The sequence below is a fragment of the Tauraco erythrolophus genome, chromosome 4 (assembly GCF_009769465.1).
Source record: "Tauraco erythrolophus isolate bTauEry1 chromosome 4, bTauEry1.pri, whole genome shotgun sequence".
Taxonomy (NCBI): domain Eukaryota; kingdom Metazoa; phylum Chordata; class Aves; order Musophagiformes; family Musophagidae; genus Tauraco; species Tauraco erythrolophus.
The window spans coordinates 82911524-82933367 of record NC_141468.1 but is presented as its reverse complement, the minus strand read 5'-3'; the positions used below and the strand labels follow the sequence as shown (position 1 = coordinate 82933367).

Genomic DNA, 21844 nt, shown 5'->3' with positions numbered 1-21844 from the left:
AATGAACTGTAGAACATCAGTGTGGCTCTCTCTGCAGATCCGGGTTGTAAATAAATCCCTGCACCATGTTTCTAGAACAGAGGACACTAGGGATCACAGAGAGACATTGCTCCAGGGCACTGTGCAGAACCAGCTGTGGCCTTCTGGAGTGAGTTGTACAGGTGCTGCCTCTCTGGAGGATTGGCAAGTAATGTTAAGGCCCAAGCTGCAAGGAGCAACGTAGCTCTAGGTTTTCTTGTTGTTGCTCAGAGCTGACCAGCTGATTCACTTAAGTACCTTCTCTTGCTTCCTTTCTAGGTCATAACTGACTGCAAATCTTGTTTCTGTAGCATCTTAAATCTTTTCACATCCACTTCAGCATCAATTATTAGAAGTCACTGTTCTGGGTAAATTCCAGCATAAATGGGTCTGTGACAGCACACGTTTTATCTGGCGTGTTGTTGATTTAAATGGAAATAAGAGTATCTCAATTTAAGAAAGTTCTTCCTATATATTAGAGGGCAAATACAGCAGAGAAAGAGACTAAAAGAAGTGACAAGGGATTCATGTGATCTACTTTTCAGTTAAACCCCAAGCTGTCCTGAGAGGCGTCAGGCAGAGCAGCGTTTTTCCCTCAAGAAAAGTATTTTGTCAGCCCCGAATCCTTCTTAAGAGATAGATAAAGAACTTGGTCCAGTAAAAAGGACAGTAACAGAACATGTTCTCCTTTAGGAAGGAATTAGAGCAGAAGAAATATATTGGAACTAATGTGTTAAAAAGATTTTTTTTTAGAGTTAAGAGAAATTGAGTGTATTTTCTCTCTGAGTATTCAGGTCAGCTCTGTGAACCCAATGTGTAAACTGCCTCCTATGACTAGCTTATATTTACTGAGCATCCTTGAGTTCATATTCAGCCCCATCCTCTCTGGATTCCAGCAGAGAGGTAGATATAGTGGTCAAAGAGCCAAATCGGTTCCTATTAGTGTGGCCCACCCTGAGCAATTAGAAAAACCCATGTCATGCCATGAAGAATAAGATAATGGGGTCAAAACCAAAGAGTACAGGTCATCTGTTCCAAGCCTAAGGTTTCCGTTGATGTTCATCTTTGCTTCTCCTTCTCTTCTGGGTCACTGTCATGCAAATACTGTTTTTATTTTAGAGATGAAGTGATTGTTACTAGGCAAATAATTGACTTATGAGCTGGTCTATCCTGTCGTAAAAACAAACAACAAAAACCCTCCTCCAAGTGTTCCCAGCTTGCCATCGCTCATTCTCCAGCATGTGTCCAATTTCCAACTCCACTGCATAGACCGTCTCTAGTATGTACAGGTTCTGCTGAACCAACATCCATCCATGTGCTTCCTCGTATGCTTTCTGTTTTCTGTTTTACCTATTTAAATTATAAGCTCTTCAGAGCAAGGGATGCCTCTCTTTATCTATATGTACAATCTCCAGCACAGTAGAGTACTGGTCCTGCAATCTCCAGAGGGTAAAAATGGTAAGTGGTGGTGATGATAATGATGGTGTTTGCTCATCTATAATGAGCGAAGTGATATTGTTCCTGAATACCCTCTTCTGAATGTTAAAAAGATTCTGTCCTGATTGAATATTTTATCACTAGTCTTAAAATATTTTTCTGTCCTAATATTCACAGAAGAAGCTGCTCGTCTCCACGTTTCTCTTGGAGAATACTGACTAGATTGTTACCTATTTTTTAAAGTTTTTAAGTTTATTGAGTTTTTGTTCCCTTAACATTCTCTTTCAGGCTTGGTTAGCTGAACTAGTTGTCTGTCCCTTGAAACCTTCCTGTAAAGGCTGTCTATGACCTTGACTGACATCTGCCCCTTAACTTCCTCCTTGGTGAAGCAGACCTGACTAACAACTGACTTCAAACAAATGGAGAAAAAAAAAAAAAGAAAGTAAAAAGAAAAAAAGTCAAACTGTTCCTGCACGAGCAAACACTGCTGCTTGCTTTTTACTCCTTTGAGAAATAAGTGCTAGGACAGTCGATTAGACTTCAGCAATCTAGAAAAAGTTCAGTTTAGATTTTATGGAGAGCTTCATCTTTCTCAGCAGCAACTGAACTATAAATGTCATAAAAGCAGGAGAATATATTTCTGCATGTTTTGTAGCCCGCATGCTGCTCCATTTTATGAAAACAGAGATTACGCATTATATGCAACTACCTCATGTATAGAATAGTATATAAATATAACGAGTTGGATTTTATCTATATTTATACAAAGAAAATGGACCATCTCTCCTGTCTGTATTAGCATATTTAGCCAAAATTAGTACTCAGCAGTTGGATGTTTGATGGAGTACCAATTCCTCCAAACTTTCTTTGAGTTAAACTCATACTGAAGTGTAGGGGCATTTTATGTGAATGCTGGGTACTGACAAAATTATTAAATACTGCTGTATTAGTGTATCTTGTCAGTCTGCTTGAATTGTTTCTATTCTGTTTATTAGCGTAGTACCCCCAAGACTTTTTGTTAGGTGGAAAAGAGGCTTTTTTTCAGATAAGGAGGTAACTTGCACCACAAGTAAACTGAAATTTTTGAGGTTACCTATTACATCTCAAGTGCTACAGCATTACATGTCGGCTAAGGGAGAAATGCTAGAAAAAACATCTAATTGTTTTTTCACCATGGTTTCCTGATGCTTTAGTGTAATGTATGATGTGGTTTTGTGTGGAATACCTTTTAATGCACCCATTTGGCAAGCTCCATGTGCACATAATGCCTCAGGGAAACTTCTGCTTACCCCTTCCAATGCGAATTACAGAGAGTGCCGATATGTTTGTGTATACATATCTGTACGTGTGTGCTTGCATACTTTAAAAATATATATATATATCAATGTGCTTCTATTTAATTCTGGTTTTATGAAAAAAAAAAGAAAACCAAAGAAACTTACTTCCAATCTTCTGTGTTTAATTAAATTGTGCTTATTACCTCCTCACCGCCAGTACTGTGTGTTCCTGTACCGTGGTTGAGAGATTAAGAAAGCAACTGGCACCAGTGATAGTTTCTTCTTAACTGATTACGTCTCTTTATAAATGTGATTCATTCAGTCTCTAACCAACCTAGCTCTGGGATTTTAAAATCCTTTCAGGGGAAACTCTGGACCTGCTGCACAATTAATGTTTTTCATCTCTTTTTTTGTTTTCCCCTCCACTTCCTTTCTTACAGCAGCTCACAAAAGTCCTAGGAGATCGAATCTTGCCAGAACAGGCACTAATCCACTATATATTAAATGGGCTACACTACATTGAAATTATAAGTGCTGTTCCAAAAGGTTGTTTACTTTCCAAAATTTGAGAGAATTGAACGAAGGTCTCTGTTCCCATTTGTCTCACTGTGTTATAAAGATTGTGAAAACATATTTCTCAGCCTGAGGGTTGCTTTTCTCTCCTCAAGTAAGCATTTGACTTCTTCTCGTATTTACCAGACAAATACTGGCAGCTCCAAGCTGGGCTCCGGAGGCAGAATGTACATCCAGCATTGTACTTCTTATGTCACCTCTGCATGCATTGTAATTTTTAAGCAGCATCTTGCTGAATCTCTACGTATGCACACAAAGCATTCTCAACCCACTGTACAGGGATTAATGACCGTAAAGGATAGCAAACCTTTCGGGGATGTGGGTTCAAACAGAGTGCAAAGCCACGGGCAATGCTGAAACACAGAATTAACTTTCTAGTCTCTCTGGTCAAGAGTTGCACCTCAGTACCGTCTTTCTATGTTGGCAGGAGAAGCTGGTTGCTCGCGTTTGCTTTTGAGCTGAAGCTGGGTCCCACCTGTGGGCTCGGGGCTGTGGGTGTCCCCTGTCCTGCAGGGAGATGTGCCGAGCTCCCTGCCATGACAGCGGATTTTCCCGTGCAGATGGGGAGGCGCGGGCAGCGTAGCAACGTTTAATTATGCCCAATGTTTGAGAAGGCTGGAGTGAGGTCTGATTGATGGCAGTTATTGTACTTGGGATTTAATAGAGCATCTTTTGGGAAAAAAAAAAAAAAAAAGAAAAGTTTAGTTAGGCTGGTCATTGAGTCTAAATAACTGGCCTGATCTTTCAGTGATCATAAGCACCCAGAAGTTCCAGCTGGCAGCAGTGGGATATGAGAGGTGGGAATCATAGAATCATAGAATGGTTAGAGTTGGAAGGGACCTCAAAGATCATCTAGTTCCAACACTCCTGCCATGGGCAGGGACACCCTCCACCACACCAGGTTGTCCAAAGCCTCATCCAACCTGGCCTTGAACACCTCCAGGGATGGGGCATCTACAACTTCTCTGGGCAACCTGTTCCAGTAGCTGAATTAATGTTAGGCATCAAGAGCTGTGTTTAGGCACCAAGGGCGTAAACACCCCCCAAATTGCTGCACTTAATGTTTCCTGTGGAGTGTCTCTGATTAGCTGCCTGCTGAAATGCCTTCGAAGAGCACAGTGATTTTTGCTGATTTGGCACGGGAACATAGGTGAGATGTAGGCCACCTGAGCGGAGACTCGGTGCTCCTCAGCTTTGAAAGGATGCTGAGGCTTTGCCTGCTCAGAGTGGTTTTGGAATTCATGTATTAACATATAAGGCACGCAAAAGGATGGAGAGGGTGTTCTTATCTCTGTTATACTAAAACAGAGGATTAAAACGTGCATGCACCTAAAATGTAGAGAAATGCTTCTATGTATATTGACATGCCTAAATACTGTCAGAAATCAGGTCCTAAGTGGCATGTCTGAGATGGTAGAGGAAGCAGGTGGAAGAGCTGGAAAGCAGGTCCTGGTACTCTGAATCCCAGTGATGTCTTCTATCATCATAACATTAGGATACATTCTCATTGTTTTTTCCATAGGACTGCTCCTAGAACCGTTATAACTGCTATCTGGTCTTTTCTGAAGTAACTGATTACTTTTTCCCTTGGGTTTTGTCTTTACAGAATCTACTTCAAAGTGTGGAAACACCAGACAAAGGTAAAGTGTTATTTTTAAAACATGTTAATTCAAGATGTATCACCACAAAGCACAACTTGCGCTATTTGTTTGTGTAAGCGAACTGTTAAAGTTGGCATATTGCAGCTGTTTACTTATTTAGTTGTATTATAAGGTAATTACGACAAGTTAAAATTTAAGTGGACTGAAAATGTAAATAGAACACAGCATTTCCCAAAAGTAATCTGGCAATTCAAATATGGAGAATGAATAGTAGCGTGAAAGAACTTATTATAGATAGAGGTGGTCATAGCAGTTCTCCTTGATCTCAACTTTTTCTGCAGAGAAACTCAACTTCAATAACTTTAATCCCTCCCTTCTTAAGCTTTAATTCTTTGTTGGTTTTTTTTGTGTTAAATAGTGTGTTGTATTAACTGATACGCTATCGTAACGGTAGGTTAATTCATGGTAATGGACAAAATCACAGACCCTGCCTTATTTCATTCCTCAGTTAAAATCAGCTTAGACTCCTTGGCTAATGCCTCGTACTGCTAGCGTTACTGAGGAGCACCTTGCAGACTGAGGCAAGTGGTCTCTCTCCATTCTGTTTGAGGAAAAAAGTGGCATCTGAGATGCTTTTTTCTCCTCTTTTTTTCCTACCTCTGCTTTTCTTGATTGTGGTGTGCTCAGAGAGGCAAAAAGGGGAAGCAACCACAAAGATTGCAGCAGCCTTTCAAACACAGAGGTGGTTCAGATGCAGGATTCTAAATGCCAGGCTTATTTTTGCACCATTATTCAACTTCCTGAACAGCAAACAAAGAAATAGCGATTATATTTCTTAGCTGCCAGGAAAAGCTAAACAGCTCGAGGGCCTGGGAAGCAGGGGAAAAATGCACAGGTGCAGAAATTAGGAGAAGGCAAATACAGTTTGTAGGATTCTTCTCCCTTGGATATAGTCGTTTATCCAATGTTTGTTTTTTTTAACACTCTTAACGGCAACTAATTGTTGATGATGAAAAAGCATGACTAGTTACTAAACAACATCTACCTTAGAAACATCTTCCTCTGCACACTCTTCAGAAAACCTGGCTAGAAAGGATCTGAAACATTGCTCTACTTAAAGATATTTCTGAATTTGGACTTCATTGAATCAGCAGCTTTCAAAAGGGAGATCTGATTTACTGAATAACAGTAAAGGAATCAGATTTTTTTGCTCTCTGCTTCTCTGTACCTATTTATTTATGCCAGGAGACCTTCAACTGTGAAGAGTGATGCTTCTCTGTTTGTTCTCGGCACACCCTAATTTCATAACAATTGCAGAATCCTTTTGGTAGTGTAATATTAGAAACTTCAACTTAACCGATCACAAGCCAGAACTTGCCAGGCCATTAGTCATTCTGTAGAGAAACCTACATTCAAAGTTGTCCAAGGTAACTAAAATTCAAATGGACCTCCTACGCGCGGTGATATACATTTAATGTACTTTTTAATGTCCTACATGCCTTATATCTGCACCCATTAAATAAACTTCTAAAAGCCAGCAAAATACTTAAATTTAGGCCGTTAATAGAAAAGTCTATCTATCATATCAAAGCTGGTGTTAAAGGCATGTTTGATAAAAACAAAGTGTGAGAGCAATGACCAAAACTGATCTGCTGGAGCCTAGGCCTGATCCCCAAGAAGTGGACAAAGCCATTCTACACATCTTTTCTGGATCATGAGCTTTCCTTAGTCCCCGTCTTCTCAGTGCTCAACTTCGTGATGCTGCCATGGGGCATCCCATCCTTCAACCTAGGGACACTGAGCCTGAGAGGAATCCAGATGATCTTTTCACCTGCTGAAGCTTGGAGTGAAAACCAACTAGAAGGGGAGACCTGCATTCCTGCTGAAATCACCTCTGTCTTTCCTTTTCCACCTCATTTGTTTCCCACCCTTGTTTTACTTCATTTGCTTAGCCAGCTAGAATTGCAGGCATGCAAAAATTTGCAAGCCTGTGACCCAAAAGTGAAGCAAAATCACTGCCTTAGTTTAGTGCTGGTAAATTTTTCCAGATCTCTGGGAAGCTAAAAAACATGTGCTTTGCTTTCTCTAGCAGCACAATTGCAAATGAAGTCAGCATTGACATCCAAGGAGAAGACAGACTGCATTTTCCATTTGTACTGTTCTTTTCTGTCTCTTGTATGGATTCATGCTTATCTTGAGGAAAACAGGATCAAATTTGAACAGTAAAACCAGCAATCAGTTGCTTCAGCTAATAATTTCTTTTTCTTTTCTGCTTCCTCCCCAAGTGATAATTATTACCCTGAGTATCATAAGAGTTTTGTTTTTCTTCTTTACAGCTTCTCTGTACCACAAAAGAGAAAAAGATAGAGGCTGCTATTAAAATTAAAGCCTTACTTAATAATTTGTTTAGAAAATGCTTTCTCTTTAATAAAAGATTATCAGAGTTTTAATATTAGTCATTCACCATGGACTAAGCAAGTTGAAGACTGTGTTCAACATTTCTAGCCTTGATTTAGTGTTGCAATAACTGGCTCTATTAACAGCGTTATCTCTCTGGACCGAATTATTCCATTGCTGCGAACAAAGCGGTACTTATCCATGTTCTGCCTAAGTCTGGATCATATTCTTTTTCCTCTGTGTGAAGTCCTTATGAGATTATATTAATGTTTTAGTGCTCAGAGTATTTTTTTATTTCTTCTTAAATGCGAGGAACGATAGGCATTTCTAGACACTGGCATCTTTCTACAGCATCAAGTGTTCCCAGGAAATAAAGAATAAGATTATCCATGTTAATAGATATTTAGCATTGGAGTTTGCTGCAATCCAGACTGTGCAAAGACAGGCTGCAAGCTGGTACAAAACTGAGTCCGTGTGTGTTTCTCAAAAGCTGATGAATGAATGTTTATAGAAAGTCTACAGCCTTGCTACTTCAGGCAAGGATTTCACTGGATCAGACACAATAAGCAGCTTTTGGAATTTGATCAGTTGTTCTCTGGGACCCATCCCAGGAAGTCTAGTATGCACCAGGAACTGATGATGTTGAATCAACAGTCTTTTCCAGCTGAAGTGCTGAAATTGCTGTATTTTTGAGTGAATGCAGAAATTAGATATCTCGATGACGATATATTTAATGAAGTTGTCATTACATTTAAAGGTGTAAAGTTTCCCTAATTGTGCTTGGGATTTGATAGTTCTTTCTAGACCTGATCATAAAAATACTCACTACAAAGTTTCCAAAAAAAGAAAAAAACGGAAGAAGGGAAAAAAATGGAAGGAAGGCTTTTTGAAGGTTTTCCTATATAAAATTGGAAACTCTACTTTCTTCTTTTCTTAGCACAAAGCCATTGTAGTTGTTTGGGTTTTTTTTTTGAAAAATCAGGTTTTATTTCTGAACATGGAAAAATGTTGAGCTTTTTATAGATTGCATTTCATCTTTGTGTCTCCTGCATTATTTTCAAATCTGAGCGTGGCTCTTTACATCAAAGTTGTTGCTGTGTTACATTCTGATATGTTCTGAAAGCCAGAGGATTTTTAACCAAGACCAATATTTAAATAGCTACAATCCCTCTGTTCTCAAAAAAAATTAGGCAGAAGTTACCAAGGCCTTATATAGCAGCAGAGACATTTTTGATACCAGGACAGCAGGAGATTTTTAAGTTTCTCAAGGGATAATTCACAGGATTCTTCAACTAGTAGGAAGAAACAATAAAGTAAATATTGGTGCTTGGAAACTATGTCTGATCAATATTTGCGTTACGGCAACATTTCATATTTTGCCTTTTTCTTATAATAATAACAACAGCCTAATTAATGCTGCTTAGCACCTTACCTAAATCTTAAGGGTGTTTTTCTAGTGGTTTTACATGTGTGTGTGTATGACCTAAACTGTATTTAGAATCTTGCTTTTTTTCTTCTCTCTGAAAGTAAGTGGGAAGGAACAATATCAAGCTCCTGTTCTCCACAATATTTTTAAGGTATCAGAAGGGTCTTAAGCCTTCATTCCAAATTCTGTTCGACCAGATATTTGTCATGTTTTACCTACAGAAAATGTACATACAGAGTCAGAGAGGGCGTGTTTAATATGTATTAAATTGACATAATCTGCTAGTGCAAAAACAGGAAAGTATCCACTCTGTTGGAAGGTCTGGGACTAAAATAATGTGACTGGTAATACTGGAGTGAGAAGAAAGTGATTTTCTGTAAGGAATATGCTAGTATGTCCCTTACTAAATGTTGAAGACACCTGCAAGTATATTCATTAACACTTTTAGGGATGTTCTGTTTCTCACCAAGGGTGAAACTTATTCCTTCAAACTTTACATACAAGGAACACGTGTCAGAAATAAACGTATCTGGCAGCTGTGGCTAAAGTTCACTTCCCTTGGTTTCATCTCATTTCTACAAGTCTCATTTTTTCTCACCTTCAGTGAGAAGGTGATGCCAAATAATTTCACACCAGAGTTAAATGGGGAGGTTTGAGTTGTGAGATTATTAGTCTTGGTCACTATCCACTTTGCAATGTGGTGTATTCATTGTCTCCTGGATACTGGCCGTGACTGGACACCTTTCTAGAAAACAAACTCTGGCATGGCTGAAGCTGTGAATCCACTGTAGGAAGATCACAACCTGTGCTATGTACATCAGTGAAACACCATAGTCCTTTCTCATCTAAGATTTATTAATCATAAAAGTCATAAAAAGCAGTAAAGTTCTCTGGCTTCATGAATGGGCAATATAATTTCAGTGTACCAAATCCTATTCAGCAGCTCATAAAAATATAGTGAAAAAATGCTGACCAGCTCTTGTGAGTAATGAATGCTTACAGACTAGCCAAGATGTTTGTCTCTAATTTAGCTAATTGCTACTGGGCTTAATGAGTGCAGGCTGAGGGGGAAAAAGGGCTGACTGACACAGAAACCATAGAGTAATTTTAAACTGAGGACAAGAGTAAGAAAATGAATGTAGAAAAAATCCTCCAGCTGCAGACTAGGTTAGATTTGGACATTTGCTTACACCTGAGGAACTCCATTCCTGAGAAGATCTTCATCCTGGATTTGCTAATAATTGGATAAATAACGCTGAAGTTTCATTTGTCTCCCTTTGATGGCAGCTGAACTGATTGCCCTGTTGCTGTCTTCCCCCCTTATGTGCCATCTCAGCAGAACAGACAGCCCCTGCTTCCAAACTGGCTCCATTTCTGCATTCAGGCACAGGTTCTACTAGCCCACAGGCGAAAAGTGGAAATTTGAGAGAGAGAGAGGAAAAAGAACAACATTTCCCAGCTCCCATCAGCAGGGAGTCTCATGGACATAGCCTGCAACTAAGTGAAGACTGTTGACCTTGTCCCATCTATCCACATAGACCTTGTAGGGTTGACAGGTCCCTGACACCCAGGAAACTTTTTTCACCTCACCACTGACAGATTGAAACATGTTATAAATAATTGAGGCAAAAATTGCACTTTTCTTCTGCAAACATGGCCAGTGGGACAAGATAGCTTGGATATAGTGATAGGCATCTTGAATTTTATTCACTTCCTTGCCCAGCATATGTAAATTTTCTGTTATAGAAAAAATTTACCCTGCTGTTTATGTTTCTCCTGATTTTATTCTTTTTTTTTTAATCCAAGAAGTATTTCCTTCTTTCTGTGGCTTAGAAGAAATATGACACATTTCCTCTAGTTCTGGAGACAAAATTTGAAACATTGCCTTTAGCCTAGAATACAGATTGTGTACAAACTGCTGGTGGCCGAAAGGGTATGTACATTTCAACATACAGGACAAGCTTACACAAATTCTGAACTACATCTCACCCTCTTATGGAGAAAATGCTGAGAAAGATATACTTGGCAATCATTGACTTTGGTAGACTAATTTGCATAAATAAGGGCTTTGCTGTTACACTTCGTCTACCTGTCTGCCACTTCGAACAGATTGGAGCCAGGGAATCTCCTAAGTAGCTGTTTTTCCTTAACGTAAATAGTGTGTTACTTTTCAGATAAAGTAGAAAATATTGGTTAAAATAATAGTCCACTCATGTCCTCTTCCGGAACTCCTGAGAAGGTGTTATGTATATGATTATACGTAACTCCTTGGAATGTAAAAGAATTCAGTGCAAATTAAGCATTTAGTTTGGAAGGCATTAAGGTATTATGCACCCCTGAGAACTGGGTGTGAGAACAAAATGATATCCTACGGAAAAATTCATTAGAGCAAAAGATTTATTCAGAATAATTATGGTGAAGGATGATACATGGAGAAAATAGTAAAGAGAATAAATAAAAAGATAATTAAAAACAAGTGCTAGACGGAGACATATACATAAACAGAGAGTCAAAGGACTGAATTTCCTTAACCTGTTAGTCCCTAAAATGATTTAGTTGTATGTGGAAGATGATTACAATGGACAAGGTGTGGTATTCTAGCCAGTCCTTCGTGAGGGCAATAATTCGCTGTCAGTATTTCTAGTAGCAAACCCTGCTAAACGTCAAAATTTTGACTGTATGTATATCTCTACTGTCACATAGTTAAAACTTGTTTATTATAAAATGAAGACTGAAATAATTTCTTTACACTGTTTTCCATGCATTTTGTGACTCTAATTCTAAGTATTTGCTAGTTTAAAGGTAAAAGGTATCAAAGAAAAGGAATATCAGACTAAACACATGTTTTTTGGAGACATTTGTCAGGAAACTGAGATAGTTAACTCCAGTGAATCGTAATATCTGTATCTGATGTTGGGTAAGATTCTTGCACCTATTCCAAGTATAAAAAGCTAATATAAGAAGTCTCAGGCTTCCTATTCCTGGGAAAAAGTTTTTTCAATAGATACTATTAAATAACTAATAGATAGCTGCCGAATATAGTGGTCAGACAAGTTTAGGGAGTATGTCAAAAACTGTCACAGGTGATGAGAGTATGTTCTTAATCATGTAGGAACCTGTGAGGCGGTGGAGGGAAGGAGAATTTTGATTCCTCCTCTTGGAAGACAAATAATCCTGATCTTGGAATGATACAGTGTACTCTGACACGTTCTGTCTCTAACTGTCTCTTGCCTGAGAAGTGAGTGCTTGTACCAGCTCTCTTCACTCGATGGAGGCTGCCAGGGCTTGAGATTTTAATTTACACTGGCAATCAGGCAATCCCTAGCTGCTCCAAAAACACAGAGAGAGGGAAAATGGATAAAAGCCAGTAACTGCAGAAAAAGAGTACTGCAGAGCTGAAGCCAAAGGAAATAACATAAATAAAGATGTGATATAAATGAGAGTACAGCCTGCATTTCTTGTATATCCATGCAGATGCGTATTACAGTGTCCATCATTGTGTAATGTTATGACCGATCCATGACCATCTGAATGTTGACTATGACTGATTTTGGATGCTATTGTATATATTTTATGAATTGTTTACCTACAGTTGCAACAGCTTTGTAGTCTTAAATTTTAACCAGTGCCTTTTCTCCATTCTGCTGCTGCATTGCCAGTTCCCTTGAACTAAGTAGCTACTTAGCTAAATTGCAAAATACCTGCATAATAAAAATCCTTCCAGCGCAAAAATTAGCAGACTACAATGGTGTATCTGAGGCACACACTAACCTGCTGTAGTTTAAAATGCTTACTTTGAAAATGCCTTAATTTAAAAGTGCTGTAATGAAAGACTGTTAATGATACACCAGAAATGAGCTAAGGCTGGTTTCAGAAGCCCAGATGGCTAATTGGCTTCAGTTGGTAGGTTATGTCATTTTAATTAAATTTTATTAGGAAGCATTTCAAAGCCGTAACTGATGGTTTAAGATAAATATGGTTCTTCACAAATGACCTATTGCTAACCTTTATTTATTCCTCTCTCTCCTCGCAGCGTTAATACAGGCTGCTGTGACTGATCTCTCCATGGCCATCTCTTGTCTCATCCATGTTTACAGCAGAAGCTTCGATGCAAATTTCCAGCTTGCCAGCATGCCAAAGAGTCCTTCATGTGCAGACATCAGTCTAGATTCCCAGCTCAGCTTCACTGTTTATGCTGCCCATAACATCCCAGAAGCCTGGGTGAACAGGTAGGAGGAGATCCAGCAGCTGTTCACAAGAGGTGTTGTCTCTTAGATCATATGTTTTTCATAGATACTAGCTTACCTCTGTTTTGGTAATACTCCTATATTAGTGTTAGAGACCGAGTAAGTAGGTGTATCTATCTCCACTGTTTTTCTAGCATAAAGTGCTTTTGTTTAAGCTTCACTGACTAGGAGACTTCCAGGCTCCATAGATAGATGGAGAATCAAGGAAGTTTCCCAAATGGTTGCACTTGAGTAGTGTGGAAGGATGGTAACAGAAGCAGTGAGCATTGGCCTTGCTGAGTATGTGTGCAAACGCTTCTGCGACCGACTTGCTCAGCGGGAGGAAGGAAGGGGTGTGTGCTGCATGCTGAGAGGGGCTGGTCCGAGACTTGGTGTGGCCTCTGCAGTACAAGTCACTGGAAGGGCTGAAGGCCAGCTTACCAACTTAAACAGAGGGGTGCTTTTGCTTAGACCCAATCTGGATGAGGCTTGATCAGCAATTTTTGCTCTTGATGTATTCCAACCGCATTACTTGGCTAAGCATGTGCATTGATGATCCTCTTTATAGATGGTGATTAAAATAAGTATAGTTTAAAGGTCCACATATACCTAGTATATCAGCATGGCATAGGAAAGAAAAGAGGGGGATAACTTTAACAAAAATTAATTTAAGTATTCTCTTCTATATTGTTTATTTGTTCAAATTACTTGTCTCTTCAAATAGCTGCTTTTCCTACTCTGAACCAAACTGGTGTTCTCCTCCTAACCCTCCAGTGCAATCAAAGGAGGACAGGTGATTACAGTTTGGTACCGTTATTTTTATGAGTCAAAATGCTGTTCTCTAAGTTTTTATTAATACTTTCCCCTTGCTCCCATTTTACTTTCCATTCCAAATGATTAAAAACCAGTGGGATCATTTGCATTAGACTGTGAGCAAGTGTGTGCTATACAGCATTAGCTGTAATTAGCAGTTCAATAAAAATCCGAGAGAATTTGCATTACTTAAGGTAATAAATGCAGAACTATAATCACAATCCTGATTTTGCAGATGGTTATACCATCCTCTCTGCATTTTACATTTCACCAGAAAAATGTGAAATTACATATGGCCTAAAGGCCACTGATGACTCGAACGCTGTGCTCAAGCATGTGAAAACGAGAATCTCTCTTCCTCCTTAATCTCCCTTTCCAGTCTTTCCAATATTCATAGCTAGCATGGACTTCTTAACATGGACTGCTGCTCTGACACCTACATTCCTCAAATAGTTTTGCTAACTTTATTCACATGCATCCTCCCAGTTCTTATTTCTACATTGCATGAATTCATGCTGGCTATGTCACAGCTCTCCTCTTCCCTTTCCTGAAGGTCACAGTTTATAATCCTACTACTGTTCATAGTATGTGTTTTAATATATATTCCTGCATATGTGTAATAAATGTTATATAAATCTTAGAATTTTGACATCCCTCGCGGTCTCACGTTGTGGGTTTTTTTATACATACCAGTTTGTGATAAAGGGCTTTTCTTTTAATCATGTGGGATAAGGGAGAGTGAGTTGTTTGTTTTATGTTTCACAGAATCATGTTAGTGTCCTGTCAAATCCATCTCGAGTCCACTTACGTGAACTGGCTTTTTGTCAATTGTTATGTTTATGCTCTCAATTTCTTATTCCAGTCTTATGATCTTCATTAAAAAGATAGGTACAGACATTATAAGTTGCAGAATAATGTTGCAAAACTGATTACATTTCTTTCTTTACTGAATTTTCATTCCTTCTTGTTTCTTTTATCAGTTTACTGTTTTATCTCATTTAAATCCCAAGCAGATGTGCCTTATTTGCTGCCAGTGGCATAATGTTTCTAGCTTCATGTTTGGCTGCATTTTTTTCTATAGCCCCCCAAAAAATCAGATTCTTGTCTACATCTGAATGATACAAAGTGATCTTTGGGCCACGACTCGAAAGTAATGCCTTTGAACTCACAGGGAGGCTACCTAGGTAAAATGCTCCACAAATACCTGAAACAGGTTGACGTACATGCCCCCTGAACAACCTTTCTGACTTCAGTCAGACTGGAGCATTAATCTTTCAAGGATTGGATTCTATATGGTGTATGAATCAGAGATATATCTATATATCGTGTATTGATACTTCTGTTTAAACAGCACTGCTTAATCAATTGATTGTATTAAAACCTATTACTTCCAGCACTATTCTCCAGTTGTTCATAATGTTTAGACTCTAGAGGAAAGATGCACTATTTAAGAGCAGAAGCATTTCCTAGTCTTGTAAGGTAATTTTTCCTTTGTCTGCATTGATGCCTCATAGGTACTACAGATTCCAGATCCTTTTCTTTGAATTAAAAAAAAAAAAAAAAAAAAAGAAAAAAAAAAAAGAAAGTAGAGAGAGAAAGGGAAAAAAGTATCTGCTACAACAATCATAACAATTACTGTAATATTCTGGAAGAGATCAGCCATCATGCTTGTAAATAGGCAAAGCCAGGCACCTTCGATCTGCAAATCCTTCAAATTTGCTCTTGAGATTTGACTCTGTTTTCCATGTTCATCATTTTTGTACAGAATGTGGCCTAAAGCTGAGAGTGGCAGGAAGATCTGGAAGTTACAAGACCAATTAAGAATATTAGTTGATTATACACTATTCCTCTATTTTGACTAAATTTGTGTAAGATTTCACTAAGAAGAACATGAAACCAACAGATAGCCCGACTCAAATTAGATTCTTAAGCTAGTCAGTTAGGTAACTGAATGTAGATTCCCTTAAGTACTAAACCTGTTTTTTACAGATTGGTAAAACCAAATATAAATACATTTACTGCTGAAAGAGGTTGTATGATGAGCAAGTTGTAACACTTCAAAACCTACATCCCAATTTCCCTTGACTGTAATAATGAAAAAGACAAAATTAGTCTTAATGATAAAAACGTGGCTAAAACCAGTCTTAAGTACTGTTCTTGAACTCTGAACATTAAAAAACCAAACAACCCAAAATAAACAACCACCCCACATTAGTACAAAATGCATTATTTTAATTTGGTTTGCATGTAAATATGAATCTAAACAAGTTTCTGAATGATTGGCCTCAAATTTACTGTGCTGGACAGGGTACATTAAAATTAATTTAATTTATTTTTTTTTCTTTTCCCCTTTGTAGCTACAAAGTTTTCTCTTTTTCCTGTTCACTAACTTATGCTGGGAAGACAATATGTCAAGTGAAGATTTGCAAAAATATGCCAATTAAAAGATCCTTCTTTTTCTTGGCTGACTGGAACGAGAAGTAAGTTTTGGTCTGTGTTTGACGTACAATTTTACACACTGAATATTCCTTTCTGGAAAAAAAGAGACCCACATCTTTGTTATGGATCTTCTTCTGAGCAAATTCAACTCCACAGAATTCAGAGAAACTTAGGGAGATGGGAGTGAGAAAGGAGTGGGACAGCCAGAGGAAGAGAAATAGGACTAAGCTAAGTCAGGTCTGACAATAAGCTAAACTAAGCTGGTCTAAGAATAGCTTTCATTCACTGGGGGCTGCCTGGAGAAATACTGGAACCAAAAGGAGATCCAACCAGAGGCTGTATTTCTGTTCTTTTTGAGGACTTCTGCCCTTTGGATCTACCTCTAATAGGTATGCAATCCAACTTGAGAATCAATTGTAACATTTCTTTAAGATTTTGTTTTAGAAGAAACAAGGCTGTTGTGGTTGTGTTTGTGTTTTTTTTTTTTTCTTATAAGGATCTGCAGTCTGAGACTGGAATTGTGGAGTAAAAGCTACCAACTGCCTGCTGTCTGCCTGCCTGCTTTGAGGAAAATAACTCCATTGAAAAGCAAGGCGCTCTCTTAAAAATATTTAGTTCAGGCAATGGGATGACAAAAAGCATGCTTGCAATAGATGGGAGAGAAGAAGTAGGCAATTTTCTATGTTTTGATGGTAATATTGTTCTCTTCCAGCTTCCTGAGCATGACGTGTTTCTATTTACAGTCTTACAAATTTTCGTTAGTTTACATCACTCTTCACTGTATTGTAAATCTGAAAGCAGGTTGATGTACTATAGTTGAACAAGGGCTACAAGTCGTCTTAAAGGGGCTTTGTTAAATTATGATCGAGTACAAAGTGTAGTTTATAAGCCCTTTTTATGTCAAACTTGTTACACATCTATCTTAATGGAGATTTTGAGCAGCCTTCTTGCACAACAGTCCTGAACAGATGATAGGAAGCTTAGCAGGTATGCCCTACGGCGAAGAAACAAAATAGGTGCATTTCTAATGTGCCAAATCAGTTCTTTTAGGACCTAACATCTGCTTTTACACCTCAGTTGACTCCATAGAGTTTAAGTGTTGAACCCTCGATCTTTTCTACGATTGGAAATTAACTGTTATCCTGATGTTTAAAAAAATTGCATCATTCCTGTTTCCTCTGTAGGAATTTTCACCTTGTCCAAGTTTTGATCAAGCACTGCCTTATGGCATATGTGGGCAGATCTAAGTGAAGTGTAGGGAAAGGGTTATATTGCTTACGAGCATTTTTGGATTCTAAAGAGAGCCTGATGACTTTCTGGAATGCATCTTACACAACTTTTTTCTAAAATAAAAGAAGATAGAATAGAAATAAATTCTTTAGGTGTAACTGGAACGAAAACTCTGCTCTTCTTTCATTTCTGTGAAAATACAAAGAAATCAGACTAAAGATTCAGGATTTCTATTTAAACCCCTCCCTCCACCAAATCAGTATTAAATGTCTGCAATTCCATCACAAAGCTTCTCAGGAAAAGAAGCATTTAAGTATGCAGACTAAATACTTTCATAGGTCATAGATGCTTGTAAGAGACTCTTAACATCAGAAACAAGAGGTAGAGTTGTATGAAACTTAAAAGTATTAATTTGCAAGAACACCTTTTTACTTTTTATTGTTGCTTGAGTTTCAAAAATGATTATCAAAATCCAATTCAACTAAATTCCCCAGTACAACCCCCAAAATTTATATGTCTGGCAGGCTTTTCAGTGTTTCCCTCAACCATCAAAGTTATTTCTACATTTTCCACCTCAAACCAATTGGCCCTGATTTAAGTTTCAAAACACGAGATCGTGACAATAGATTCTGTTCTTATTCCAATTGTAACACAGCACTTAATAAAATCAAATATTTTCACATAAAAACTGGAGCTGACCACTTCACTGTGTTGTGCTTACCATAGTATGACTTTGGTGTAGTATCAGAATATTAAATAAGATGATGATGCCAGAAGTTCTTTTCTGTATGAAAATATGCTTGGGGAAGAAAATGTTTATGTTGTTTTTAATGTATTTTAAATATGAAATACTTGTCACAGTTCTATAATGAGAAAACATGTTTTCTGCTATTTGTGCTGCTAACTCTGTAAGAAGGAATAAACAAACAACACCAAACTAGACAGAATGATCAGTATATTCAGAATATTCTGAAATACCCAGAGAGAAGGAACAGTAGAGGTGGTGCCATGTTGTCACTAAAGGTGCTATATACCTGACTGGTATAATATAAAACATACACAGGAACAGGATGGTTTGGCTTTCCTATAATAAATGCATGTATATAAACACTCATTAAGAGTTTTTGCAAGAATTGAAGCTGGAATTGATAAAAAAAAGTAGAGTATTTTAAGGAAGTAAGTGTTACTGCAGTTGTTTTTCCCTGTCATCAAGTGGCACCGTTTCCTATCACAGGAAGTCTGGGTCACTCAAAACTGTCACCAAGTTATGTTCACTCTTAGCTATATTTTGGCTGTAACATCACCTTTCTGAAACAGAAGAGAATGTGTTTACATGAAAAGTTTACAGAGGAGATTCCTTATTGTAAAATTTCTTGCCTGTTACTTTCATCCTAACCCATATGCTATCTTCATTTGATCACAGCCATTGAAAATGCACGTGGTAAAAGGTCACCAGGAAGAGCTTCCATTACATTAGGAAGCCAAACGTTCTCTATACAATTAGGGATCAAGCCAAAAGATAAACCTAGCTAGTTTAAATTGAGTTCTGATCTTAGAATAGGATTGATTTGAACACAGCTAAAAAAATAGAAAGTAGATTATCAGGAATCTGGGAAGAGAGTTTCTACCAAAGACAAGACTTGCTTTGTTTGCTGATTTTCTTGTATTTAATTTGTGTTTTCAGGTGCTTTAACCACATATTGAAGCCTTTCATTATATTTAGTCTTTCCCAGAATGTTCTTAGAAAAGGCCAGGATTGTTTGATACCTAAGGAGGTTGCCTGATTTAATGTTTCTTCTGTTTGCCCTTTTTTAAAAGTATACTTTTTGCTTTAGAACTTGTGCGTTATCTTTGAAAATGTGGTTGTCACCTTGGTGGAGAGTTTAAACAGGCTGATATTATCTAGCAGATAATGTGTAAAGTCTGAAAGTTGCTCCCTTATTTTCTCATCAGTTTCATTTTTCAGTGAACAAGACCTCTTAATTACTTTCTTTCTTTTGTCTTAGCTGGTTGCTCTTAAATATATTTATTCCACCATCTCTTCTTTCTCCATCCTCTGTAGCTTACATTAAACCTACAGACCTGAAATATGGAATTAACATTATCCTACCATTCATTAGCTCAGATACTTTCTTGATATTGGAGTTTCCTCTTCTCAATATTTTGCTTGGCTTGTCTGTTTTGTTTATACTCTCTCAGGGCAAAGCCTGGGTTGCCCCAGAGCTCTTCTGTATTGAGTGCTCTTATGATATTATGCCCTTGGCCTTTGAAACCAACTTTATCTAACATCTGTGAATAACACCTTCTCAGCAAGTAGTTTCTTTGTTCTTCTCAACTACTGTTGAAATAGTTCACCCACAGGGTGTCTTATTTCTGGCCACTGTTCCATTTCCTCTTCTTCTTAGTCATCCATTTGACTCAACCTCATGCAGTCAGAAAGGATAATACCAGCTGGGTAAGCTCAGAAAAGCATTAATCCAAGTTCTTAAAGACAATATAGATATTCCCCTTCTCTGTGTATTGTATGTCACTGGAAGGGAAATTTTGGTCCCCTTTGGCTCATTCTTTAACTCTTGGGATGTCTAACTCTCATCAAAGTTTCCAGGTTGTTTTCCTGCTGGTGTATATCTGGTGGTGCTATATATTGTGTCCTACGGAACCTCTGGCAAGATTTTGTGTTCTGCAGTGAGATTATTGTGAGTTTTTTCATTGCTCCAGGTTTACAAGGAGTGTTAACAAATGTCCGTATCAGAATATGCATGTCTTGATTTTTCATTTTTGTCTCTTCACAACATTAACGATGCTTTAATGTTGAGTGTAACTTTGTCGAACAGTTTTATGTAACATGGCAGAGTTGTTGGCCTGTAAGTGAAAAAGACAAACTATCTATAGCATGTAAACCAGTTCAGTTTCCCAATACTTTTCTAATTAATTTTGAGTGAGGAAGAGGGCATGAGACAGGGAAAGCAGAGTTTAAAGCTATGAATAGGTACACATGGGAAGACAGTTGAGAACTGCTTTTCAATTCTACTCATGTTAATTAGACAGAGAGGGAAATTACTGTCTTGCTTTGTTATTCAAAGAGAGAGGTATGCAAATTTGAATAATTTCCAAATGTTTAGGACTGATCATCTGAAATTTTGACACTGATGTTAATTTGGAGTACTTCAGAACTTCAGCTAAAAACCATCTACTTTCTTTTAGCGGCTCCTCAGTTCATCCAAGGGAACTTTCCCAAAGCCAATAGAATTTTGACAGATTTGGAACCAAGAGCAAAATTTTATGCTAATTTTACCTTATACTATTACCTTGTCTTATTTCTGCTACCCATAATCCTTATGTTTTGCAGGGTACTGTACTTTTTAAACACTGATTTCTACATTTGCTTACTGCTTAAGTTTGACTATGCCTATTTAAAAATGCTGAGAGTTGCATTGTTCTGCCGGGCTAGTTCAAATATCTGAAAATCAAATGGAATCTATATTAGTTAAATTTATCTTCTAGTTTGTTTTCCTAATCTCAAGTTTATGCAGATCTTTTGTTTTCTTAATGCTTATGTTGTCAATGTGGAGTAATTCTTTTAGCCTTTATCTCCTTATAAGGATTTTGTTTATACAGTAAAATGTAATTAATTTCACTTTCCACTTGAGAAATTTAAGTTTGCACTGAATATAAATGGAAAAGCTATAAATGCACCGTCTACCGTAAACCTTCTCTTCAGGAAGAAGAAAATATAAGCTTGCATGTCTGGTTAGTCACACACATGATTTTTCCATACAACATGAAAGTATCTTATTTATTAGAATTGTTCTAAGTTATGATTTTAAGTCAATTCATGTTCTCTATATAAACAAATTGAATGACCAACCAAGTTTCCTAATGGTCAATACAAAGCTGAGATGGATATTGATAGATCTGAAATTTCTCAATAAAAATGTGACTCGATGATTGCTGTGAAGGAAAAACGCGCCTCTAAATTGTGGCTGGGAAATACCACAGTGCCAAAGCACATCTGAACAGGGGAATGATTATCATAGTCACAAGCAACTCTTAGTTTCTTAAGTAATGTTTTCCTCTGAAGACACAAGACAACTCTTAGTTTCTTAAGTAATGTTTTCCTCTGAAGACACAAGACAGCAAATAACAGTTTACAATTCACTCTCAGGGGATGCTTATTCTGAAGTAACCCTTCATTGATAAAGTAATTCTAAAGCAAAAGTTTAACTAAGCTTTTCCTGCCTTTGTCAGCTATGGGGGTTACCACCAAAGTGAATAAGTTTTTTATATGCCTCTTCTTAGGTACTGTGACCCAACTTAATGGTTGGTAATACTCATCAGTGTGTTGAAGAGATCTGTCAGTTGCATTTTCCTTCAGAATGCAACTCACTTAACATATGTCTTGATATA

General features: G+C 37.7%; 1 protein-coding gene across 1 annotated transcript in view; it reads left to right on the top strand.

The window, feature by feature from the left end:
* Positions 1 to 21844, top strand: part of PIK3C2G (phosphatidylinositol-4-phosphate 3-kinase catalytic subunit type 2 gamma) — a 212448-nt gene that overhangs the window by 41416 nt on the left and 149188 nt on the right. The window contains 3 exon segments of the mRNA XM_086610772.1: positions 4912 to 4945; positions 12763 to 12958; positions 16126 to 16248. Coding sequence (XP_086466898.1) covers positions 4912 to 4945; positions 12763 to 12958; positions 16126 to 16248 — 353 coding nt within the window.